General features: G+C 40.7%; 1 protein-coding gene across 3 annotated transcripts in view; it reads right to left on the bottom strand.

Moving 5' to 3' along the window:
• The window catches only part of DROSHA (drosha ribonuclease III), a 316,847-nt gene that overhangs the window by 16,604 nt on the left and 272,755 nt on the right, over positions 1–27,488 (bottom strand). For all 3 annotated transcript variants that reach the window (XM_073550200.1, XM_073550202.1, XM_073550201.1), the window contains 5 exons: positions 18,320–18,422; positions 16,939–17,009; positions 14,610–14,654; positions 4,976–5,133; positions 995–1,100 (listed from right to left, as the gene is read on the bottom strand). In XM_073550200.1, coding sequence (XP_073406301.1) covers positions 995–1,100; positions 4,976–5,133; positions 14,610–14,654; positions 16,939–17,009; positions 18,320–18,422 — 483 coding nt within the window. The remainder of the gene's footprint in view (positions 1–994; positions 1,101–4,975; positions 5,134–14,609; positions 14,655–16,938; positions 17,010–18,319; positions 18,423–27,488) is intronic.

The following is a 27,488-nucleotide window of genomic DNA, read 5'->3' as shown; positions in this document are numbered from 1 at the left end:
GGGAAAACATGTCTCTAATGTGGCGAAAACAAATTGTCTATTTGTTGAGTAATTTCAGTACAGAAAATAGTTGCAGATTAAATCCAATAGAAGCAAAATAAAATGCCTTACAGGAAAAAAACATGTCTAAAATGGAAGAAAAATAAATGTTATTTATATGGTGCCAACATATTCTTGCACTTTACAATGGAGTATTGTCTGTTGCCTAGTTTTTGACCATGGGTTACAGAACAGAAATAGTACCACTGAACTCCCACAGATACCACATGTGACATGAATTCCCTCCTAGACCTGTACTTACTGGAAGGGGTCATTTTACTTTGATACTTTATACTTAAACAATTTAGATTGGACCTTTTTTTTTGCATATAACGAGCACCGTATCACACATGTAGAAGGTCAGCAGAGCCTGATCACAATATATCCTGCGGTTCCTCAAGGTGCGGGGCAGTAAGACCATGAAATAGCCTGATATTATAATCAGGACTTTATTGAAGATTAAAAAAGGATTCGGAAAACCCGAGGACAATGTCAGAAATAGCGCCCACACAAGCCTGGGTAGCCCACTATGCCTCCAGATCTGGAGGAAAACAAAATGAAAAGCCTTCATTACTTTTGACGGTTACAATCAGTAACTTTAATTAAGTTAGCAGCATGCAAACAGGCCACTACCCCGGTATGAATCAGCTACACAAAAGAGCCATAATGCTCCTATCTGTGAAACAAGCACCGGTGCCACCATGAGCATACAAGGCTTATCACTGATTACATTATTGATTCGTCAAACTGAAGAAACAAAGACCGCATGAGGCTTCAAGCTCATAAATCACTACGCGATGCCATTGCAACATTTTTCTTAAAGCCCCACAAATCTCCTGCAAGGAGCCAGGGTGACGGACTACCTAGTTATCCATCAATGGCAGAATAATTCACTAAATGCCCGGCTCCGCCTGTGATGCCTGCCTTCTCGGAGCGTGATTTATGTGCTTCTCACCGTTAAGTGGCCCTCGTGATGACCAGGGAAATGTATGAATAAATATTCGGAGGCTACCAGCTGCATTATAGAGTCACCCAGGAATTCCATCCTCTGGTTGTGGCCTCTGGAGAGAAAAGAAACAAGCCTTGATATCCGGAGATCGATAATCACTCGGTGAGGAGCAGATTGAATAAAGACATACACATTTTTACAACATTCATTGAATGGTTCCTACAACATAAACTTGAGCATGTCGATCTTAGTAGAGCTGGGTCAGTGCCGCGTGGCCTAAAATTAGCCAGAAAGAGCTATATAGGACCTGTCTCTCTGCATGAAATTATCACATTACATGAAAAAGCTGGCACAGACTGAGCATCGCTATTGTGGAAAATTAGGTCAGGAACAGTTTTTATTATTAAAAGCCTCAGGTGACAAGTGGATGATGACCGGAGTTGTCTGGCACCACAGCTCCTACATCATGCCGTTCTGCAAATTCCCTAAACTATTCCAAGCTTAAGCCATCAATTTTCTTGTATATCCATAGATGGAAAACGGAATCAGATATGTGAACAGCAGACAGAGAACGGGGGTGTTAGGGTGACTGTGCACAAGGCCCGGACATGAAGAATTTCAACATGCCATTTTTTTGTTCCCCCTCAAGACAAGTTGTATCCCCTGATCTTACATTTTGTTAATAGACGTACACAGTCTGCCGTGCTGAGCATGCATCTGTATAGAGAAGTCAGGAGAAGCCGCTCAGTGTTTTTAGGAATGTATCTCAGGCTAGACAATCAACGCTACTGAAAATGGAAGTCTGGCTTCATGTTCAGGGACTACATCTTAGTAGATGATGTATTAAAGTTTGAGCACTAGTAGAGATGCTTGACACTATGTAATCCCAAAGATAACCCTTTATCTGCTCTTGGATTTTTTTTCCTGACTTGTATTTGGTAGGTTTAATGTTTGACAAGCTTAGGTCAAGATGATATGTTCCCACCACATCTATATGTATATTTAGTACATAATACTGTATATATGTACATTATATCATTATACTGTATATAAATATATATATATATGTATACATACACACACACGTAACTATATACACATAATAACTGTGTATCTATATATATGTATGTGAGTATATAGCGTATATACAGAGAAATGTATACACATATATATTATGCATATATATATATATATATATATATATATATATATATATATATATACACGCACACAGTGGGTACGGAAAGTATTAAGACCCCTTTAAATTTTTCACTCTTTGTTTCATTGCAGCTATTTGGTAAATTCAAAAAAGTTCATTTTTTTCTCATTAATGTACACTCTGCACCCCATCTTGACTGAAAAAAACGAAATGCAGAAATTCTTGAAAATTTATTAAAAAAGAAAAACAAATCACATGGTCATAAGTATTCAGACCCTTTGCTCAGACACTCATATTTAAGTCACATGCTGACCATTTCCTTGTGATCCTCCTTGAGATGGATCTATTCCTTCATTGGAGTCCAGCTGTGTTTAATTAAACTGATGGGACTTGATTTGTAAAGGAACACACCTGTCTATGCAAGATCGCTCAGTGTGTGTCAGACCAAATGAGAATCATGAGGTCAAAGGAACTGGCCAAGGAGCTCAGAGACCGTATTGTGGCAAGACACAGATCTGGCCAAAGTTACAAAAGAGTTTCTGCAGTACTCAAGGTTCCTAAGAGCACTGTGGCCTTCATAATCCTTAAATGGAAGAAGTTTGGGACCACCAGAAGTCTTCCTAGACCTTCCAGCCAAACTGAGCAATCGAGGGAGAACCTTGGTGAGAGAGGTAAAGACGAACCCCTCACAATAATAAGATAATAATCTTTTCTTTTAATTTTTATATAGCGCTAATCTAAATTCCTTAACTGTATGTCTTTTGGAATGTGGGAGGAAACTGGAGTACCCGGAGGAAACCCACGCAAACACAGGGAGAACATACAAATTTCTTGCAGATGTTGTCACTGGTGGGATTCGAAACCAGGACTCCAGTGCTGCAAGGCTGCAGTGCTATCCACTGAGCCACACAGATGCAGTAGGAAGATGGGAGAAAGTTCCACAAAGTTAACTATCACTGCAGCCCTCCAACAGTCGGGCCTTTGTGGAAGTGTGGCCCGACGGAAGCCTCTCCTCAGTGCCAGACATATGAAAGCCCGCACACAGTTTGCTAAAAAACACATGAAGGACTCCTAGACTATGAGAAAAAAGATTCTTTGGTCTGATGAGATAAAGATAGAACTTTTTGGTGATAATTCTAAGCGGTATGTGTGGAGAAAACCAGGCACTGCTCATCACTTGCCCAATACAATCCCAACAGTGAAACATGGTGGTGGCAGCATCATGCTATGGGGGGTGTTTTTCAGCTGCAGGGACAGGACGACTGGTTGCCATTGAAGGAAACATGAATGCGGCCAAGTACAGAGATATCCTGGATGAAAAGCTCTTCCAGAGTGCTCTGGACCTCAGACTTGGTCGAAGGTTCACCTAAAAGAAAGTTTAACTAATGTGCAGACTGACTTTTTCTTAGATTTCAAGTTACAACTTTATTATTAAGCAAAATATGGAGGAGGCGAGGGGAGATGCCATGGATAGGAAAATACTAGCTGAGAGGATCAAGGTGGTGTTAGAGACTCAGCCTGCAAACAATGCTACTGTAGGCTATTGTTAAAGGGAACCTAACAGCTGATGCATGCCGCCGACCCAAAAGCAGCATGTATCAGGTATTGGCTGTATGTTTTCAGTCAGATATATTCTACTCTGGAGCACTGCGGCATTTCAGTGAAAAACATATTTTAGAAGCAGCCAGATACCAAGCCACACTGGAGACTTGTTGGCCAGGCAGGTCCCCAATGGCAGTTCCACACTCACTACCATGGAGTGACAGGTACTCGCATGCAGGGAGAGACCTGTCAATCCAGGGCAATGGGAGGGGAAGAGCTGCCAGGGACCCACCTGCCCGACTCGTCTCCAGTGCCTATTAAAGCATGCTTTCACCTAAAATGCTGCAGCATATCAGAGTCAAACATATCTGGCTGAGTTCATTCAGCCAGGGTCGGATCCATGTGGCCTGTGGATCGGGTAGCATGTATCAGCTGTCAGGTTCACTTTAAAAACACAATCTTAGAAAGTAAACTCTAAAGCCCCCTATACACATTAGGCTAATATCTACAGTCCACTGTGCATTGGGGCTCCAGACATTTGTGACTGCCAAACCGTCCAACCCCATATTAGTTCTACAGCTCAACGGGATCCTCCACTAAAGACAGCCCCTTCTTAATTGCCCGTGTTCTGCGTAGATAAGAAAAAATTCATACTTAACCTCTCGGACAGGCTCTGCATCATGAGAAAACAATGTCAAGTGATCACTGCCGCCAGCCAGCGACGGATGTCCGGCTGTAGCCTTCACAAGTATGTCCAGGCATAAGAAACACTATATTTCTGCTCAGACAGAATGGTGAAGTATGCAGCAGTCTTATGGTATTGTCAACCTCCTGACACTGGCGGGTGACCGGCAGCTCAGAGCGGACAAGTGGTGCCAGTTAGGGAGGAAAGTATAGATTTCTTTTTTTATTTCTACAGCAAACTTTGGAAATTATTAGGGGGTTGTCCAACATGTCTCACTTTAATGATAAAAACATATCTTTAAATCAAAATTGACGAAATATTTTGTGGGTAAGCAATTTAAATGTAGAGAGTTAAGGTGGCTCGAAAATAATAGTTTATAACCTTTAATAAGTCTGAACCGGATTGAAACCTTTACAAAATATACACATATCTCACTGGCAGGTACACTTTATCCCATCCTCCACTCTGTCCGTGATTTGCTGCACGTCCTATCCATGTTTATACTGACTATTTTTCACTGTTCTCAACACAAAAAAAAATTGGTACTTGCTCTTTATGTCTCAGCCGGATGACCGATAAAGAGATCAGATTCTTTGCTTACAAGGTCAAATGGTTAAATCCCACTGTTCTCAAGGTGAACGCTCGAGCCAGGAGTCGTATGTGTGTAAAATTAACTCCAATCGCGTCTTCAAATTTTGTCAGCTTCTTTAGAACCGGTGATGTCTCAATCAATTGTCGATCAGTGTTAGGCTCTTGCAGCTGAAAACAGATGAGAGGAAAAAAGTCTAAGTGACATTAGTTGACTGCTGGGATGGAAACGCATTGCTATTGCTACAGTACCAAAGCGAGCCTGCTTATATTACCCCAAATAGCAATAAACCATCCGTCTTATTTCATTGTTGACGGCGCTATCATTTGAAGACGATGGAGATGAACAAACTCTTTCTGCCGACAGTCTAACCTTCCAATAGATCACCACCATTGCTTATTTGCTTATCATATCCTTATCATAAAAAGTGGCTCTATTAAGAACGAGATGACACCCTGCTTCCATCACTTCTAGATTTTGCACAGACAGTCATCATAATTCTCCCAGCTACTTCATGTTACTGTAAGCAAAGCAGTGCTCAAACAGTGCACAGAATGGAAGAAGGAAAATGAAATGCCATGTTTACGACTCAAAATAAATTACATTTACCGACTAAAATAAATAAAGTCTAAAAATGAATCGGTAATCAGCAAGATAAATTTACTCAAACACAATGGTGTAAATTTCCTTTTCCTATGTACAGAAATGCCAATGGCATTTTACATTCCAAACCTGAATTTCAATTGAAAGACACATTAATCTATAACATGCTAGAATAATATAGATTATCGATCATTTGCATTATGACGGAGATTATTGATCTGAATACAAACTAATGTGTAAAGATGAACATTCACATTCCTTTTACATCTGTTACAGTTAGGCAACATACATGACTTCATATATAAGTATATCATCCACACAAAAGCACATGCTTAATCAAGAGCAAACATGGATCCATAGAATATTCAACAAATATAATCCCAAGCTACAAAGACAGGCACATTATATTAGAAGGTTATGAAGACACACAGGCCATGCCTCTGTAAGACCTAGAATTAAAAGGATAAATATTACAATGGTAATGAAATACAGAACATTCCTTCGTAATCTGAATGGGTGCATTCACACTACATGATTGTCGTGAGTTAGTGTTCCTAGTAAAGCTCAATTCACCATAATTCTGCAGTGTAGAGAAGCTGCCAATCACCCGATGAATGAGCAAAATGTTCCTTAGTCGGGTCAAATGATCTTTTGGTTTGCCAAAAGGTTCTTACTTCTAGGCAGCACATTGCCCAGTGTAAACAGGACGTGTGCTGCAGAGACCTATGCACAAAGAACAATCTATAACATTTGTACACTGTGAACCCTCGCGGGCAGGGTCCTCTCTCCTCCTGTACCAGTCGTGACTTGTACTGTTGAAGAATACTGTCACTTGTTTTTATTATGTATACCCCTCTACGCATGTAACGCGCCATGGAATAAATGGCGCTATAATAATAAAAAATAATAATAACAGATCGCTCCATACCCATCAGAATTGCAGTCCGCCAGTCTAAACAGGCTATTAAACAGTCTGCAAACCAGCTGCTGATCATTGGCGGTCATTTAGCATCATCCGGTGTAAATGCACATCATCCCGTCAGCCATAGCCACCGGACAACTACCCCTAATATCCCACATCATCTCGTCACAGCCGCTGGACTACTACCCTTAATATTCCACATCATCCCGTCAGCCAGAGCCACCGGACTACTACCCCTAATATCCCACATCATCCCGTCAGCCAGAGCCACCGGACTACTACCCCTAATATCCCACATCATCCCGTCAGCCATAGCCACAGGACAACTACCCCTAATATCCCACATCATCCCGTCACAGCCGCTGGACTACTACCCCTAATATCCCACATCATCCCGTCAGCCAGAGCCACCGGACTACCACCCCTAATATCCCACATCGTTATATATATAAAGCAGAGTGTAGAGCCCCGCCCACTCCACATAGCCACATTCACTATAATATCCCACATTATCCCATCAGCCAGAGCTACCGGACTACTATCCCTAATATCCAACATCATCCCGTCAAAGCCAGTAAAGTAGAATAGTGAAATTGCACAGAAACATGGTTCACTAAGATCCCAGGTCAACTTGTAATTTGTCCGGCTGAGTTGCTCATGGATGTACAGCATCTGTATGCAGTATAGTATCATATTTAATGGGTTGTTATGGGAAAAGCATTACGTGTTATATGGGTATATTCAGGTGAATTATGGGGAAAGTAGCACTTTAAAAAAACTCACAGCATCAGAGGTCCAGTGCCACCTGTTTCTTTCAATCCGCCTGCGGATCCGTTTTCCGCCATTTTAGCAAATTTAGAATGAGCAGAAAAACGGATGTGTGAAACAGGCCTTAATTGTAAGGTGCTGTGTAATATGTTGGAGCTATATAAATAAAATTATTATCATGGGACAAGAGAAGCTGAATACTAGTTTTTAAACTCTGTCTATCTACTCTGATGTTGTGCAGGTGATCAACTATATGTTCAACCGTGGCACTGAAATAACTGAAGCTGTAACCTTAGATTCTGCACATGGACAGACACGCAGATGTTTCCAAGAAAAAAGAAAGCAGACTCCTTTTTCTTACCCTTGGGGAACACTTTTTATATACAAGTGTTTACATAACCTTGATATACAATGGATTTATCTACAATAAGAATAAATACGTATGTCAATTAAGGATACACCTCCATTCCAGTCTTCATTTTCCATCTAGAGACCACATGGGCAAGTCATGAAGAGGCCTTCACAAGGAAACATCCACCTGTCTTACTCCTGGGATTATAGTGTGGGGAAGTCTAATCCTCTCTAGTCTTCATTCCAGGCATGGCATTACATTGATTTAATTGGTGAAAACAGTATTATTTCATCAAAGTGCACCAGGAGCTACTTTTTAGCATAAAAATGCCAGGTTGATGTTGCTCATGCTTCTGTGAGCAGTTTATGTGGTTTAAACCAGGGCTGTGGAGTCGGAATAAAATGGACCGACTCCGACTCCTAAAATATATAATAAATTGGGTACAGTAGTTCAATGCAGAATATGCTGAATATTTTTTCCTAGGAATTTGGGAAAGTTATGAAATGTCCTATAAATGGCTGTTCTATTCCTGATCTAAGGCTACATTCACACACAGCGTTTTTCCTGCGTTTTTTGAGGATATGTTTTTCAGTTGCAAAAGCAGATCAGCTTTTTAAAAAACCGCATCACCTGAAAGGTTTTTGAGCTCATAGATAATGTTTTCAATAGCAAAAGCAGATTAGAAATCTGCTCTATCTATATATCCATTTATCCATATCTGTATCCATATCATATCTGTACCAAAAAGAATGAAAGCCGGATAGCACACAGACTAACACTCCTTTTTTTTAGCACCAGTCAGGTACACCTCATAGCTGCCCAAAAGGACGCCCAGGACAGGCATTGCTCGTCTTCAGTAACATCAACTGATAGTTGAAATAAATAGACTGCATTCATCACCACATCTTCTTAAGGTGCAGGCTTTATTTTCAAGTGTAGGGGTGTGAAGTATGAGGTTCTGCAGCAGCTGAGGTGTGCAGCATGAAATTCTGCGGAACAGTATGAGATTCTGCCCCCCCCCCCCCCCCCAGGTTTGATCCTGGCTACGCCCATAGTGTGAATGTAGCCTGAGGAGCTAGGCTTTATCTTAGCCGAGATGAGTCATAGTGTGTGTGTGTGTATATATTATATATATATATATATATATATACACTCACTGGCCACTTTATTAGGTACACCTGTCCAACTGTGTGTTAAGACTTAATTTCTAATCAGCCAATCACATGGCGGCAACTCAGTGCATTTAGGCATGTAGACATGGTCAAGACAATCTCCTGCAGTTCAAACCGAGCATCAGTATGGGGAAGAAAGGTGATTTGAGTGCCTTTGAACGTGGCATGATTGTTGGTGCCAGAAGGGCTGGTCTGAGTATTTCAGAAACTGCTGATCTACTGGGATTTTCACGCACAACCATCTCTAGGGTTTACAGAGAATGGTCCGAAAAAGAAAAAAAATCCAGTGAGCGGCAGTTCTGTGGGCGGAAATGCCATGTTGATGCCAGAGGTCAGAGGAGAATGGGCATACTGGTTCGAGCTGATAGAAAGGCAACAGTGACTCAAATTGCCACCCGTTACTACCAAGGTAGGCAGAAGAGCATCTCTGAACGCACAGTGCGTCGAACTTTGAGGCAGATGGGCTACAGCAGCAGAAGACCACACTGGGTACCACTCCTCTCAGCTAAGAACAGGAAACTGAGGCTACAATTTGCACAAGCTCATCGAAATTGGACAGTAGAAGATTGGAAAAACGTTGCCTGGTCTGATGAGTCTCGATTTCTGCTGCGACATTCGGATGGTAGGGTCAGAATTTGGCGTAAACAACATGAAAGCATGGATCCATCCAGCCTTGTATCAACGGTTCAGGCTGGTGGTGGTGGTGTCATGGTGTGGGGAATTTTTTCTTGGCACTCTTTGGGCCCCTTGGTACCAATTGAGCATCGTTGCAACGCCACAGCCTACCTGAGTATTGTTGCTGACCATGTCCATCCCTTTATGACCACAATGTACCCAACATCTGATGGCTACTTTCAGCAGGATAATGCGCCATGTCATAAAGCTCGAATCATCTCAGATTGGTTTCTTGAACATGACAATGAGTTCACTGTACTCAAATGGCCTCCTCAGTCACCAGATCTCAATCCAATAGAGCATCTTTGGGATGTGGTGGAACGGGAGATTCGCATCAGGGATGTGCAGCCGACAAATCTGCGCCAACTGTGTGATGCCATCATGTCAATATGGTCCAAAATCTCTGAGGAATGCTTCCAGCACCTTGTTGAATCTCTGCCACGAAGAATTGAGGCAGTTCTGAAGGCAAAAGGGGGTCCAACCCGTTACTAGCATGGTGTACCTAATAAAGTGGCCAGTGAGTGTATATACACTCACTGGCCACTTTATTAGGTACACCTGTCCAACTGTGTGTTAAGACTTAATTTCTAATCAGCCAATCACATGGCGGCAACTCAGTGCATTTAGGCATGTAGACATGGTCAAGACAATCTCCTGCAGTTCAAACCGAGCATCAGTATGGGGAAGAAAGGTGATTTGAGTGCCTTTGAACGTGGCATGATTGTTGGTGCCAGAAGGGCTGGTCTGAGAATTTCAGAAACTGCTGATCTACTGGGATTTTCACGCACAACCATCTCTAGGGTTTACAGAGAATGGTCCGAAAAAGAAAAAAAATCCAGTGAGCGGCAGTTCTGTGGCCGGAAATGCCATGTTGATGCCAGAGGTCAGAGGAGAATGGGCAGACTGGTTCGAGCTGATAGAAAGGCAACAGTGACTCAAATTGCCACCCGTTACAACCAAGGTAGGCAGAAGAGCATCTCTGAACGCACAGTGCGTCGAACTTTGAGGCAGATGGGCTACAGCAGCAGAAGACCACACTGGGTACCACTCCTCTCAGCTAAGAACAGGAAACTGAGGCTACAATTTGCACAAGCTCATCGAAATTGGACAGTAGAAGATTGGAAAAACGTTGCCTGGTCTGATGAGTCTCGATTTCTGCTGCGACATTGGGATGGTAGGGTCAGAATTTGGCGAAAACAACATGAAAGCATGGATCCATCCTGCCTTGTATCAACGGTTCAGGCTGGTGGTGGTGGTGTCATGGTGTGGGGAATTTTTTCTGGGCACTCTTTGGGCCCCTTGGTACCAATTGAGCATCGTTGCAACGCCACAGCCTACCTGAGTATTGTTGCTGACCATGTCCATCCCTTTATGACCACAATGTACCCAACATCTGATGGCTACTTTCAGCAGGATAATGCGCCATGTCATAAAGCTCGAATCATCTCAGATTGGTTTCTTGAACATGACAATGAGTTTACTGTACTCAAATGGCCTCCTCAGTCACCAGATCTCAATCCAATAGAGCATCTTTGGGATGTGGTGGAACGGGAGATTCGCATCAGGGATGTGCAGCCGACAAATCTGCGCCAACTGTGTGATGCCATCATGTCAATATGGTCCAAAATCTCTGAGGAATGCTTCCAGCACCTTGTTGAATCTCTGCCACGAAGAATTGAGGCAGTTCTGAAGGCAAAAGGGGGTCCAACCCCTTACTAGCATGGTGTACCTAATAAAGTGGCCAGTGAGTGTATATATATATATATATATATATATATATATATATCCACACACACACACAGTACAGACCAAAAGTTTGGACACACCTTCTCAATCAAAGCGTTTTCTTTATTTTCGTGACTATGAAAATTGTAGATTCACTCTGAAGGCATCAAAACTATGAATTAACACATATGGAATTATATAATTAACAAAAAAGTGTGAAACAACTGAAAATACTGTATGTCTTATATTCTAGGTTCTTCAAAGTAGCCACCTTTTGCTTTGATTACTGCTTTGCACACTCTTGGCATTCCCTTGATGTGCTTCAAGAGGTAGTCACCGGAAATGGTTTTCACTTCACAGGTGTGCCCTGTCAGGTTTAATAAGTGGGATTTCTTGCCTTATAAATGGGGTTGGAACCATCAGTTGTGTTGTGCAGAAGTCTGGTGGATAAACAGGTGATAGTCCTACTGAATAGACTGTTAGAATTTGTATTATGGCAAGAAAAAAGCAGCTGAGTAAAGAAAAACGAGTGTCCATCATTACTTTAAGAAATGAAGGTTAGTCAGTCCGAAAAATTGGGAAAACTTTGAAAGTGTCCCTAAGTGCATTGGCAAAAACCATCAAGAACTACAAAGAAACTGGCTCACATGAGGACCGCCCCAGGAAAGGAAGACCAAGAGTCACCTCTGCTGCGGAGGATAAGTTCATCCTAGTCTCCAGCCTCAGAAATCGCAGGTTAACAGCAGCTCAGATTAGAGACCAGGTCAATGCCACACAGAGCTCTAGCAGCAGACACATCTCTACAACAACTGTTAAGAGGAGACTTTGTGCAGCAGGCCTTCATGGTAAAATAGCTGCTGGGAAACCACTGCTAAGGACAGGCAACAAGCAGAAGAGACTTGTTTGGGCTAGAGAACACAAGGAATGGACATTAGACCAGTGGAAATCTGTGTTTTGGTCTGATGAGTCCAAATTTGAGATCTTTGGTTCCAACCACCATGTCTTTGTGCGACGCAGAAAAGGTGAACGGATGGACTCTACATGCCTGGTTCCACCGTGAAGCATGGAGGAGGAGGTGTGATGGTGAGGGGGTGCTTTGCTGGTGACACTGTTGGGGATTTATTCAAAATTGAAGGCATACTGAACCAGCATGGCTACCACAGCATCTTGTAGCGGCATGCTATTCCATCCAGTTTGTGTTTAGTTGGACCATCATTTATTTTTCAACAGGACAATGACCCCAAACACACCTCCAGGCTGAGTAAGGGCTATTTGACCAAGAAGGAGAGTGATGGGGTGCTACGCCAGATGACCTGGCCTCCACAGTCACCAGACCTGAACCCAATCAAGATGGTTTGTGGTGAGCTGGACCGCAGAGTGAAGGCAAAAGGGCAAACAAGTGCTAAGCATCTCTGGGAACTCCTTCAAGACTGTTGGAAGACCATTTCTGGTGACTACCACTTGAAGCTCATCAAGAGAATGCCAAGAGTGTGCAAAACAGTAATCAAAGCAAAAGGTGGCTACTTTGAAGAATTTAGAATATAAGACATATTTTCAGTTGTTTCACACTTTAATTATATAATTCCACATGTGTTAATTCATTGTTTTGATGCCTTCAGAATGAATCTACAATTTTCATAGTCATGAAAATAAAGAAAACTCTTTGAATGAGAAGGTGTGTCCAAACTTTGGTCTGGACCGTATACATGTACATGTATACAGTGTATTACATATTTACAATTTATTACAGTTTTTTGTGTTCTAAAGTTGTATTCCAATAAATAGATATTATGTTCTATCTAAATATCTTGATTATTGGATCATAGAAATGATTAAATGTCTGATGTTCACATTGTACTACAATAAATTTTTCACTTAAATATAAGCAATATATGTGGGAGTCGTGGAGTCGGAGTAAGGGAAATTGAGGAGTCGGAGTCGCAAGTTTGGCTTACCAACTCCACAGCCCTGGTTTAAACATGCTACCATGGCCTACAGAATCTCCGGACATGTCCCCCCTCCACCCTCCATCAAGCACATCTGGAATGTCATTGGTTCATAATTGCAAAAGGATCTGCCAGCAGCAGATCTTGATGATTTGGGTGCGCAAGTGCATTCAGCATGACAAAAAAAATTCCTTACACAATCATTAATAACCTCAGTTTGGGAATTCCTGCTTTTTATTTGGGGCATTTCTATCTAATAATCACATTTTGGTCGACTGAGGTTCAACCAGGAGTTCAATGGGGTTGAGTTGTAGCCCTGTGCAGAGTGTGACACTTGGAGTTGTACTCAGTATAGATGTACTATGCAATAAGGAAACAAAAAGATCTGCTGTAAAAAAAAAACAAAAAACCCAATATACTGATACCATAGAAAACCAGATAGATACCACCAGAGTCTGAAAAAGATTAATCATGCTGTATCAGTCTTCACTTCTCCTGAATTTGCCTGATGATTATCACAATAAAGATCTTAACAGCTTTTCATTGGTTGGAAGTTATTTTCTTATTTCAAATGGTCCACAGCAGAAGAACTTTACAACTTAGCTTCCAACGAAAAAGATCATTTTATGAAGAAACAAAAAGACCAAATATAGCATAGATTGCACAGTTAAAAATGTAATTTTGACATTTTTTTTTTTTTATTATTTGTGGTCACTTCGGTCCATGTAAGTCTAATGTGTACGGTAACCATAAGGTGTCCCAGCCGTTTTGTAGACATCTAGGATCTAAAAGCAAATCGGTGTCATAGCAAAGCAGGGTACTTCTGGTTCAAGATTGAACAATCCCAGTAAAATATTGGAAATAGGCAAATAAACATGAAGGACCTCTCTAAATGGTACATGTATCACTCAATGGCTTTTAATAATTTGTAGCTTTTGTGAACTGAGAATATCTAATAGAAAAATGATAGTACACAAAAACAATGCTTCTGTAATCAATTCAGTTTTTCATGTTCAATCTCCTGGATTGAATCTGACATTAAACTAAAAAACCCGAGCCAAACAGAAAAGTTAATATTAAATATTAATAATAAAACGTTTCAGCGGCATGCAAAACTGTTCAGCGTGTCTGTTGTTTTAGATTAAGGCTCCTTTTAAACAATGGCTTGTTCACATCATAAAAAATAAAATATGACATATTCGCCCTGAGCGAAATAAAAAAAAAAAATAAAAAAGTCTCTAAAATAAATGTTCTCGCGGGACAGAAAAGAAATTGGCTCATGTTTGTTGGAGGCAAAGTTAATTCCAGTTGTTTGGTTTACACACTTCAGAGGATGATATATATATGTGTACAGCACGCAGCTTGTTAATAAATCTAGCACTGTATCATGAATGTCATAGAAAGGAATCAAAGAGAAGCAGCAAATAAATAAAAAGCAATAAATGCTACTCTATATATGACAATAAGGAGAGAGCTTGCTTACTTGTAGTGGGTGTAGTGGATAATTAAGCCACACGTCCCGCAGGTCCTGTAGATGTTGAAAAATGTCATTAATGCTCTAGGCAATCATTTAGCAAATTCCACAGCACTAAATAAAATGTCATTACTTGAAATACGCAACTATTTTAGATGCTGACTTGGCTCATGGAAAATCCAATACTGCCTGCAAATTAATTGGAAAATAAAAAGCTTATACACAACTGACACTGCCTCCAGCTCCGGACTAAGCAAAGCTTACGGAGGAGAAAAGGAGAACTTCACCAAATTCACCCGGGGATAATAATTAGGGCCAAAAATAATAAAATTAGCAGACATTAGGGGTATCACTAACTGTACATAAACATAACGTATGCACCAAAATATATATGCATGAAATTATCAGATAACTTGGAAATCTAGCGCTGCATATTTACGAGGGAATCTTGACATTTCCAGCGTTATAAAAGTGGAGATAGTCATTAGTCTAAAAATTAAGGAAAAGTGAAGACATTTGCAATAAGAAGGTTTTGGACTACCTTTGAGTACATGAGCAGGTTCCCCCTTGGGTTCCTTCTTGTCTTAATGATATTAAATTCAGATAGTGCAGGTTGGATAAATTCTACGTAAAATTAAGCAAATTAATGACATTCCAAGTATTTTTCTTATGCTATGGAGGAGACATCTTTATACATACACTGCATGTCAGCACACTGCCGCTAATGAAAGCATGAATTCCAATAGTGCTACACATGGAAAACACACAAGCATAAAAGCCATCCAACCACGCCAAGGTTTGCCTCATATGAACTGAATAGAGAGGTTTGGATTGACTTGCGGGCCCAGTGGCACCTGGCTAGACGAGGGGCCCGTGAATCTCATACTTTGAGGCATACCATTTGATCTGTCGGGGCTAGCACGACGTCATCTCTGCGACATGGCACATATGAGGTCGCGCCAGCCCTGGTTAATTGGAAGACATGCCAGGGACGCATGGTAAAACAACCCATTACAGATCGGTTGTTATATCTGTAACTTGAATTTTGTTAAGGATATGAACATTAAGATTCAATACTTTGCTAGCAAAACCCTTCACATGCTGCAATCCACATCACAACTAGACATGGGCAAATATCTTCGGCTCCCTCCTTATTTGCAACCACTTAGTGGCCACGTATAAAATACACTAGAGTATAATTTTAGTTTTTCTTGCACTTCTCATCTCCAGGTTTGTGGAGCCAAGTGGAATGGTAACTATTGTACATCAGTCCATACTGTGGGTTCTTTTATCCTTTATCCTCCAGTGCCTTAATTTACACTTTTCATCCAATGCCAATCAACAAAACCGCAGTCATATGGTCCAATAGAAAATATGCTTTTATTAAATATACAGTGTGAAATAATAACAGGTACAAAGATATAGGAGGGGGAACATATGCACACTCAATGTCCACATAAAGAACTCAAGGGCTTAAAATACCAAATTCCTCTGCATCAAGCATATTCAATTATAGCTACATAGCTGCTATACCATGACCAAACCACTATAGTTAAACAAGTGCTGCAATAAGATAATGCTGTGTTAACTATCACTAGCGGTCATAGTCAAGAGAGTAAGAGGTAAATACCTAAAAGATGCAGAGGGCAGCAGTCCGTCAGCCCACCCCAACGCGCATTTCGGAGCAAGAGGCTCCTTCCTCGGGAAAACACGTGCAGGGTGGGCTGACGGACCGCTGCCCTCTGCATCTTTTAGGTATTTACCTCTTACTCTCTTGACTATGACCGCTAGTGATAGTTAACACAGCATTATCTTATTGCAGCACTTGCTTAACTATAGTGGTTTGGTCTCGGTATGGCAGCTATGTAGCTATAATTGAATATGCTTGATGCAGAGGAATTTGGTCTTTTAAGCCCCTGAGTTCTTTATGTGTACATTGAGTGTGCATATGTTCCCCCTCCTATATCTTTGTACCTGTCATTCTTTTACACTGTATATTTAATAAAAGCATATTTTCTATTGGACCATATGACTGCGGTTTTGTTGACTGGTTCTTGTGTGCAGTTGGTCCTTTAAGGTCCAATATATATGTGTATGGGTAATATCTAATATCACTTGTTATTGGACAGTTTATTAACTCTTGTTCCCATACATCTATTATGCTTGTCACCTTTGTTGTTTGTTACTTTTGATCCAATGCAAACTAGGAAACAAAATAAGCCTGGTGGTCAGAACAAGGGCTCGCCTTCTGCACTGCACCGGGCTACATTACAAAATTACGTGGTTGCCACAAATATGCTGAAAAGTAAAAAAATAAAAAAAAATCAGAATCTTTTACCTGACCAAAAAACAGAACTCTCCCAAATAGCTGCTTTGCTTCTTCAAGGCCCCCTTCCAGATACACTGCACCTGTGTAAAGATCGCAGTCCATGAGGAATAATGTTATATAAAAAAAAGCGATTTCAATGGCTTTAAATAAACAAACTGAATTTCTATGTTGCGTTTTAGTCATTTTTGTTATATAAATCAACATGATCTGTAAGCCAAGCATGACGCCTGCCATAATCATCAGTGAGTTAGAGACCATACGACGGCAAAAAAAATCTTTTCAAAAGTATACGTTTATAATCAGTGTCTTCCAAACTACAGGGAAAGCAGTAAGCATTTTTTTTTAATTTGTTCCAGATGATGTTCTCTTTTTGCATCGCTGGTTATACAGGTAGTTAATCAATTCTTAATAAAGTGTAGCAAAAGTATGGCTTAGAAAGAAATAAAAAGATTTCATAACCAGGAGGCCGCCATCTTCTGGGGATTCAGCTGTAAATATTCCAGACATTATTGTGGTCAGAGTACTACAGAGTACCCATAAAATACCAGTGTACAAACTACCACATACTCTGGCTAGTGTCACATCACCTTTAATCACAAAACAATCACTGACCTTAGGGAGACCAGTCAAAGAAAACACTGCGGCAGCCGTCAAAGGCGCTCAATCACAGTGAAATCCTAGGTGCATTGCTCCCTGGGAAATACGAATATGCAAATAATGTCCGTGGAGCCTCATTTAAGAGTCTAAAACACGGGACTAGCCAGATCTTCCTCCAGGGAAGGACCCAGCCAAGGGGTGGCTCCTTTCGGAAACCACCATTACCACCATATTAAGTGGCCCTTTAAGTCAATATCCAGCTCTTTACGAGTTTACAGATATGACAGGCATTGCTCCCACCTAGCCAGAATCCTACTCCACACTGATGAGGGGCAACACCCTGAAAAAGCTGTCTGTGGATGGATACCTGGCCTTGGTATTTCCCTTGTCATATCTGTAAACTCGTAAAGAGCTGGATATTGACTAAAAGGGCCACTTAATATGGTGGTAATGGTGGTTTCTGAAAGGAGCCACCCTAGGCTGGGTCCTTCCCTGGAGGAAGATCTGGCTAGTCCCGTGTTTGAGACTCTTAAATGAGGCTCCACAGACTTTATTTACATCACCTTTAATGACCTTTTAAGCAGGGACGCGATTAACTGTGGCGCATGACCTGGGCTCTGCATATTAATAGGGGTGCCAACAAGTGACTTTATATTTAGACAGGGCTAAAACAGCAAACTGGACTTTTTGCCACCCAGGTGCAATTAAGAAAATAGGGATTATCACACTTTAGGAATACGTTTCAGCTCTATGATCCATCAGTCATGGGAAAAATGGAAACGGCAATAATTACCCATTAATGCTTCAAAGCAGTTTGCCATGGCATGCCGCAGATCTGACTCTCTACACAGGTCCGGTCCATGTGCGTACAGCATGAAACGATCCAACTCCAGCTTCTACGGAGACACATTAGATCATGTTAAGTAACCAGGTTTTCTGCCCTAGTAAACCATGAGGGAGAAGTGCTGAAAAATAGCGGATACCAGTAAATATAGACTTTTGTTGTAAGTGCTGGCTGTGATAAAACGAGTATTTGAAGTTTTGGTACAACTAAGTCATGGGAAAAGGTTTTATTCTACACTAGGTAGCAAACACAAACTTAGCCTAAAAAGGCTCAGAGACTTGAACAAATAGTACAGGCAACTTTTAGCCACCCAGTTAAAGGGGTTGTCCACTACTAGGATCAAAATGTTTGGTCACCATAATATAATAAAGCCTGTACTCACCTCACATGCCAGTGCCGTTCTCCCCCGGGGCTCTCATAAGGTGTTTTGACACATGACGCCGGTGCCCAATCAGCACTGGCAACACTGTCCCCACCTTCGGACAAATCGAACATGAAGAGAAAGTTCGGGCTGAAGCTGATCTCGGACTTCCTCTTCATATTAGATTTGTCCCAAGGTGGAGACCGTGACGCAAGCACTGATTGGGCGCTGGTGTCACGTGTCACCACACTGCACGAGAGCCCCGAGAACAGCGAGTGCCGACTCTGCAGGAACGGTGCTGGCACAGGAGGTGAATATAAGCTTTATTATTGTATCGGGGCCAAGCGAGGGGTATGACATGAAGTTGTCCAAGTTAGTGGACTTCTTTATGAGTTTGGGAGACAGTTTTGTTCATTTAAATGCACCCACAAATATCCTCAGAATGCAGACATTAGTAGCACTACAGTGACATATAGACTAATCGAAAACAGACCAAGTAACCATAATTCCAAAATAAATCTGTTTATTCTAAACCATTCGTTAATTTCCAAATTACATTTAAGCACCACTCCAGCTTCTTTTTATTTCACCTCCGGAGTTGTAGCACTAATGCGTGTTCACTGCCCATAGTAAAATACATACCAGCTGATGTCTTCTGCTCTTCCCGGCACCACGTCAGTTCCACCATCTTGTGATTAGAACTTGTCACTGACTGAAAGTCACAGCTAACAGTCACAAGCTCTTAATGTAAATCAATGAGAGTTCCGTTCTTGCTCTCATAGACTTATATTGAGAAGTGTCTTTTGGTCCACCCAATAAACAAGGGAGCGATCCGGGAGGTCATAAACTGCAGAAGACCGACCGGACCGGTGTAAAGAATATAAGAATATGGTGGCTGGTAACTATAATCCTATAGTCAGTGAACATACATTTGTGATATCATTCCGGGCAAGAAATAAAAAGAATGCCGGAGGGGTGCTTTAACTACATGACTAGCAGCCATTGTTAACTTCATGATGCAAGGTAGCACAGTGAATTTCAATATGGGAAAACAATTCTTAGACAAAAAAAATCCACATGTAGGAAATAAACTTTAACAAGTCATTATCATATTGTAAAAGAAAATGCATTTTTAACTTTAACCAGTAAATTAAATATGCATAAAAATCTCTCCAAGACACACCTTAGTTTTTTTAAGGTGCTAATTTGTTTTACAGTTTCACACTTTAGTGAGAACATGCTAGGCAAAAGAACTCCATGTATATGTCTATATATGCAGAAATAATTGTGTTGTCTACACTGTGAATCTTGGTAATTTTTCCTGTTGTGCAATATTTTCCTCATTGCTGCTTAATTTTGGTGATGTCCCTACACCTCCTTTATTTTAGGCAGACAAAAAAAAGGTAATATTCTATTATAACCACAATGCTTCAAATAGCTATACATGTACAAGTACTTCAATAAAGTGAAAAACAAAAATCAAAGACAAAACATTTTGTAACAACTTATATATACTGTATTCACAAATTGGTGTGTCATGGTCCGAGCACGGTTCCCCTGACCCAAATTTCACAGCCTTATAAACATGTATGAGGCTGTCAAATTTGGGTCAGAAGAACCACGGACAATCCATGAATAATAATCCATACTTGGAGCAAAACACTGGGTTGTGTGAATGCCGCCTAAACGGCAGATTTTGCTTTGCATTTTTTATGGCCAATAACAAGAATATGTTGGTCTCAAAGGGAAATTTAAGAGATCTCAGTCACTTCATTCTTATGATTACTGGTACCACCATTAAAAAGACTCTGTAGTGTCGGTTCACATATTTGTACATGGTACATCATCATCTTTTTTCCATATCTGTGCCATGTCATTTTAATAAATAGGTGCCCAAATTTCTGCACAATATGTGTAATGTGATTAGTGAATTGTATAGATGCAAAACTAAGCTGATGTCAATTTCAGTGAGAGCTATACCCAGAGTTTTACAATTGCATACATAACGGTAAAATTAGGGCATAACCTTATATTTCTGCACAATAAAGTTAATTTGCAATTTCTCGGCCCAAGCCTTTAGGGTCCACAGATCCCTCTGTAGAATTATACTATCCTCTTCTGTCTCTTAATTACTTTAAAGTGTTTTTTTCTGCAAATATTGTAATTATACTTGGAAAGCACTCTACAAGGTCAATACTAAATATATTAACAAGAAGACTGAAAACACAACACAAGATGGTAAAGAGGTCTCCAAGAATCCCATCATTTTTCCATGGAATGACCTACAAATAGTTTATCAATTTTGATGTCAAAGAGCTTGAGACTACCGTTAGTGAATGGTCTATTGGCATCTCTGAAAATACAAGGACCTCTACAAGAACAAACCATAAGACATGCTTCGGGTACACCAAAAAGTTGTTCAACAGCAGAATCTGGACAACTTATCCTTATGGAGTCCAAAATGAATTCTTTGAGTGTTTAATGAAAATATGAACAATGGTCAAAAGACTGAATCGTGGCTAAAAATAGAGCTTACAACGTGGAACCTAAACATGTCAGTACATCCACCAAAAAGAAAGTAAAAAAAATAGTTCTAGAAAGGCTAACTAGAAGCTTGGCGCTAAATTCCACAGAGATACTGTGATGCTTAAAAACAAGCTGTGCTACTCTACCATCACACAGCTGAAAAAAGTCATCATGCAGACGTGAGTCCTAAATTTCTCCTGATTAATGCAAAAAAACAGGTAAACATATTGAGTCCCCACGTTTAGGGCTCTGTAAGTCTTGCCATGCTAAAATATTTCATCTGGGTCACATATTGTAAACCTTTAAAACCAGTTTGAAGGATTCCATGTTTTAACAAAATGCTCTTTCCTGATTTTAGGCCAAAAAGGCAGCAGATTGAAAATATTATAAAATGTAATGTTGCACAACCACGTGATTCTGCTAGTCTCAGCCTAGAATTATAGTTTGGGCTTTTTTTTTTATATATTTATGTTTACTGAAACGCCCGTCTGCCTAAAATCCTAATCCTAAAAAAAGGTAGAGTCCTGCACAGCGGGAAGTTGCTATGAAAGAATGCAGGATATAGAGGATGAAACATTATAATATTGAAAATATAAGCTTGAAAATGACCATAAAGGTCAGAACATTACTATATGGAGGAATAAAAGACTTTTATATGAAACATACTGATGAGTGTGATCTTCAATTGGTTTTTCAGAACAGAGGTGTCAATCACTACTTCATAAATCTTGCCCATTGATTGGTTCCTTTTCTAATTTTTCCAACTGGCGAGTTCAAGATTAGGACATATCTATAAGACAAGCGTGCAGACATGGAAGAAGGCATGGTTGTAAAGTTGCAGATACAGGATGGCTTGGACAGTGCTCAAGAAGCAATTTATCTGAGCGTCACCTGTAATAATGCAATAAACCATTATGTATTCAGCGGTATCTCTGCCACTCCGTGTTAAAACTACTTTGGTACTGTAATATACCTAAGGGTATGTGCACATTGAATTTTTGGTGCAAAAATTCTACAAATCTCCTTCAAAAACATGGAATTTGTGCTCTGCTTCCTCTACAAAAACTGCAAAAAAACTAAGTTGGCAAAAACCCAAACATGTAATACAATACTATACAGGGTGGGCCATTTATATGGATACACCTAAATAAAATGGGAATGGTTGGTGATATCAACTTCCTGTTTGTGGCGCATTAGTATATGGGAGGGGGGAAACTTTTCAAGATGGGTGGTGACCATGGCGGCCATTTTGAAATCAGCCATTTTGGATCCAACTTTATTTTTTCCAGTGGGAAGAGGGTCATGTTACACATCAAACTTATTGAGAATTTCACAAGAAAAACAATGTTGCGCTTGGCTTTAATGTAACTTTATTCTTTCATGAGTTATTTACAAGTTTATGACCACTTATAAAATGTGTTCAAAGTGCAGCCTATTGTAATGGATTGTCAATGCAACCCTCTTCTCCCGAGGAAAAGAAGGATTCAAATCTGGCTTTATTAACAGAGGAACACAGTGAGCATCACGTTGCCTCCATCCTTACAATTTCTAAGACGACAGTCCATTACAACAAGGTCAAGCAGCAGTCATTGAGGACAACAAACCTACAGACCGGTAGAGGGCGAAAATGACTCTACAGTGACCGGGATGACCGTCATCTTTTTCGAATGTCACTCAGCAACCACAGGATGACATCAAGTAACCTACACAAGGATTGGCAAATGGCAGCTGGGGTGAAGTGCATGGCAACAACAGTTCATAACAGGCTCCTAGAGGCAGGGCTCATGTTATGTAAAGCTAGAAAAAAGCCTTTCATCAATGAGAAGCAAAGGAGAGCCAGGCTGAAGTTTGCCAAAGACCATAAAGATTGGACCATAGAGGCACCTGTCAGTTCATAGATATAAAGCTTCAAAGCATTAAGAGACACTATAATATGATGTAATACTCACTAGTTTATAAAGTCACCATCGCTCCCCTTTATATCTATGAACTGACAGATGCCATAATGTGAGCTATCTACATAGATACAATTTGTGTTTGTATGATAAGTGGGTATCATTTGGCATAATAAGCATTTATTCAGTATTGAATTTTGGAGATATTTTTTCTTTTTTGTGGAATAAGAGTAGTCACCTTGCTCCCCTGTACAATTATATTGCTGGTATAGTCTCTGTGGTTTTATTTTTGTAATTAAATAAAGATACAATTTTTATCTGGAATTACACTCTGAGCTTCTGTGTTGTTTTATATATATATATATATATATATATATATATATATATATATAGTCTCCAGCTAAATAGTACATGAAATCTAGACTTTGGCACAAGATGTTCTCAAACAGAAAAACAGAATATATAAGTCTGGTAACTGCTGGGTTAAAACATTCCTTCTACCCAGAATAGAACTGGCAATTTAATGCGATGGAATAGTTCAATGTCGTTGTTAACATTCAGAGTGATAAAATATTTATTGGCATATCTGAAATGTCTTATACTGTAAGATACATTAAATAACTGCCTGTCACAAAGCTCTTTGGGTTACAAAATCGGCACAAATGTACTTTGATCATTTTTTTCCCTGCTAAACTCACTAAAAAAAAAAAAGAAATAATAAAAGCGAACATTCTTTCTCTAATAAGAGCATATTCATCTGCTTAAAATTTAAAGGTTAAGAAAGAAGAAAGTGTTTTAATTGTGTGGTCGTACGTTAATGCCATATTTTTCCATTATCGTTGATTAGATTCTCATCTGTAAAATGGCTACAGTTGGTTTAATAATTTTTTCATCAGTAAATTAGCAGAGTGTGTAGGGTGGAGGGGAGAGGGGGATTTCTATACATACAAATTTAGTCTATCCTAACGATTGTGACATTTATAAAGATGCAAATGCCAAAACTTAAAGCTTTTTCTGGATTTTATTATCAAATTAAGTATTGAAATTCAATTTAAATAGCCAAAACTGCCGTTTTTATTTAACTGCACCGGTGGTAAAAGTGATAATAAATAGAATATTCAGAAAGCAGAAAAATCATGGCTAATTTATCATTTTTATTGTTTCTTTCTTTAAGGCTGTGTTCACACACAGCGCTTTTTTCGCGTTTTTCCCGCGGATTTACCAAAAAATCTGCTCAAAAAACGCTTAAAAGAAGCCTCCCATGCATTTTAATGCATTTTGCACTTTGTGCATATTGATGCGCTTTTTCCACGAAAAAACCGCTTTGCGGTAAAAAAACGCAGCATGCTCATTAATTTCGCGGAAAATTCCACATTTCTAGCTATTTTCTGTGTGTCTGGGGACGCGCAGAAAAAATCGTGGCAAAACGCGTAAAAATCGTGGCGTTTTCTGGGAAAAAGTCCGGTTTTTATGCAGAAATTTTCTGCATACGTGTGCACATAGCCTTACACCAATTCTTACTAAAATGGTAAACCATTATAATCCACAATGTATGGGCACACAGCAGAGCCAGATTTGGAATTACAGTTTCATCATTTTTATGGTTGAAGGTAGACTTAAGACATGTTGATCCAGAGGAAGGCAAAAACCCCAGACACAAATACAGTGGGTACAGAAAGTATTCAGACCCCTTTCAATTTTTGCAGCCATTTGGTAAATTCAAAAAAGTTCATTTTTTTCTAATTAATGTACACTCTGCACCCCATCTTGACGGAAAAAAAGCCAAATGTTGATATTTTTGCAAATTTATTAAAAAAGAAAAAACGAAATTTCACAGTCATAAGTATTCAGACCCTTTGCTCAGACACTCATATTTAAGTCACATGCTGTCCATTTCCTTGTGATCCTCCTTGAGATGGCTCTACTCTTTCATTGGAGTCCAGCTGTGTTTAATTAAACTGATAGGACTTGATTTGTAAAAGGCACACACCTGTCTATATGAGACCTCACAGCTCACAGTGCATATCAGACCAAATGAGAATCATGAGGGCAAAGGAACTGGCCAAGGAGCTCAGAGAAAGAATTGTGGCAAGGCACACATCTGGCCAATGTTACAAAAGAATTTCTGCAGTACTCAAGGTTCCTAAGAGCACAGTGGCCTCCATAATCCTTAAATGGAAGAAGTTTGGGATCACCAGAAGTCTTCCTAGACCTGGCCATCTAGCCAAACTGAGCAATCGTGAGGAAGAGGAGCCTTGGTGAGAAAAGTAAAGAAGAACCCCAAGATCACTGTGGCTGTGCTCCAAAGATGCAGTAGGGAGACGGGAGAAAGTTCCACAAACTAAACTATCACTGCAGCCCTCCTTCAGTCGGGCGTTTATGGCAGAGTGGCCCGACGGAAGCCTCTGCTTAGTGCCAGACATATGAACGCACGCATAGAGTTTGCTAAGAAACACATGAAGGACTCCCATACTATGAGAAATAAGATTCTCTGGTCTGATTAGACAAAGATAGAACTTTTTGGTGATAATTCTAAGCGGTATGTGTGGAGAAAACCAGGCACTGCTCATCACCTGCCAAATACAATCTCAACAGTGAAACATGGTGGTGGCAGCATCACACTATGGGCGTGTTTTTCAGCTGCAGGGACAGGACAACTGGCTGCAATTGGAGGAAACATGAATGCAGCCAAGTACAGAGATATCCTGGATGAAAACCTCTTCCAGAGTGCTCTGGACCTCAGACTTGGCCAAAGGTTCACCTTCCAACAAGACAATCACTCTAAGCACACAGCTAAACTAATAAAGGAGTGGCTTCAGAACAACTCTGTGACCATTCTTGACTGGCCCAGCCAGAGTCCTGACCTAAACCCAATTGAGCATCTCTGGAGAGACCTGAAAATGGCTGTCCTCCAACATTCATCATCCAACCTGACGGAACTGGAGAGGATCTGCAAGGAACAATGGCAGAGGATCCCTAAATCCAGGTGTGAAAAACTTGTTGCATCATTTCCAAGAAGATTCATGGCTGTACTAGCTCAAAAGGGTGCTTCTACGCAATACTGAGCAAAGGGTCTGAATACTTATGACCAGGGGTCCCCAACCTTTCTTACCTTGAGAGCCACATTCCGCTATGAAAGTTGGTCGAGAGCCACATTGCAGATAAAGACAGTCACAGCCAATTTACTAGTAGAAAACAAGGAACAACTGGAAACTAACATGTAGTAGATAAAGGGAATATCTTGGCAGGATTTAAAGGAATTCTGACATTACAGAATGACTGTTGAAAATAAGTCCCGCCACTTGGAGTATAAGGGTATGTGTACACGTTGCGCATTCCAGTGCGGATTTTTCCGCGTGGAATCTGCAGGTAAAATGACCTGCGTTTCACCTGCGGATTCATTACGGATTTACTGCGGTTTTTGTGTGGATTTGCCCTGCGTTTTTAAACCTGCGGATTCCTAATGGAATAGGTATAAAAACGCTGCGGAATCCGCACAAAGAATTGATATGTTGTTGAAAATAAACCGCTGCGTTTCCGCGCTGAATTTTCCGCAGCATGTGCACAGCGGATTTTGTTTTCCATAGGTTTACAACTTTACATGGTACTGTACACCGCGTGGAAAACTGCTGCGGATCCGCAGGGCCGGATCCGCAGCCAAATCCGAAATGTGTGCACATACCCCAGGATAATTACTCAAAGAGAGCCCGGCACCCCCTCCCAGGGCCTATTAAGGTAAAAGAGCCACCTTCAGCAGACCTAAGGCTCCATTCTGTGAAGGTGGCTGTTATGTTTTTTATCCCTATTACTCCAAAAATAATGATTTTTATAAATTTTGCGCCATACCTGTATTGAATCAGGGAGATATGTTTTCTCCCCGACCCAAGCGCCTCACATCCATCCATCCATCAAGCCCCTCTGGCCGCCGCCTCCTCACGTCGCCTGCTCTGTACAATCATTATTCGGGCATGCGCAGTCCGCGCTTCCCTGGAACTTACAACCACTTATGTACGGAGATCGTGCCTGCGTGTAGCGGAGGCCCCAGTTCCCGCCCTGCAGTGTGTTTTAATGTATTCACACTGTGGGTATGGGAATCTGGCGCCTGCGCCTGTTCCCATCTCCCTCCGCCTCTTTCCGACGTATTACAGGCGCAGAGATCTCCATTAGACAGGCAACAGATTCAGCCCCGTAGGAGGGAGATGGGGACAGCCGCAGAGAGACTTACTACGCAGGCGCCAAATTCCCAGACCTGCAGTGTGAATACATCATAACACACTGCGGGGCAGGATCTGGGGCCTCAGCTACACGCAGGCGTGATCTCCGTACATCAGTAGAT

Source organism: Dendrobates tinctorius, unplaced genomic scaffold (genome assembly GCF_039654945.1).
Source record: "Dendrobates tinctorius isolate UK_male_01 unplaced genomic scaffold, ASM3965494v1 ptg000163l, whole genome shotgun sequence".
Lineage (NCBI taxonomy): Eukaryota > Metazoa > Chordata > Amphibia > Anura > Dendrobatidae > Dendrobates > Dendrobates tinctorius.
Note: the sequence above shows the minus strand (reverse complement) of the source record. Positions and strands in the feature narration are given on the sequence as shown.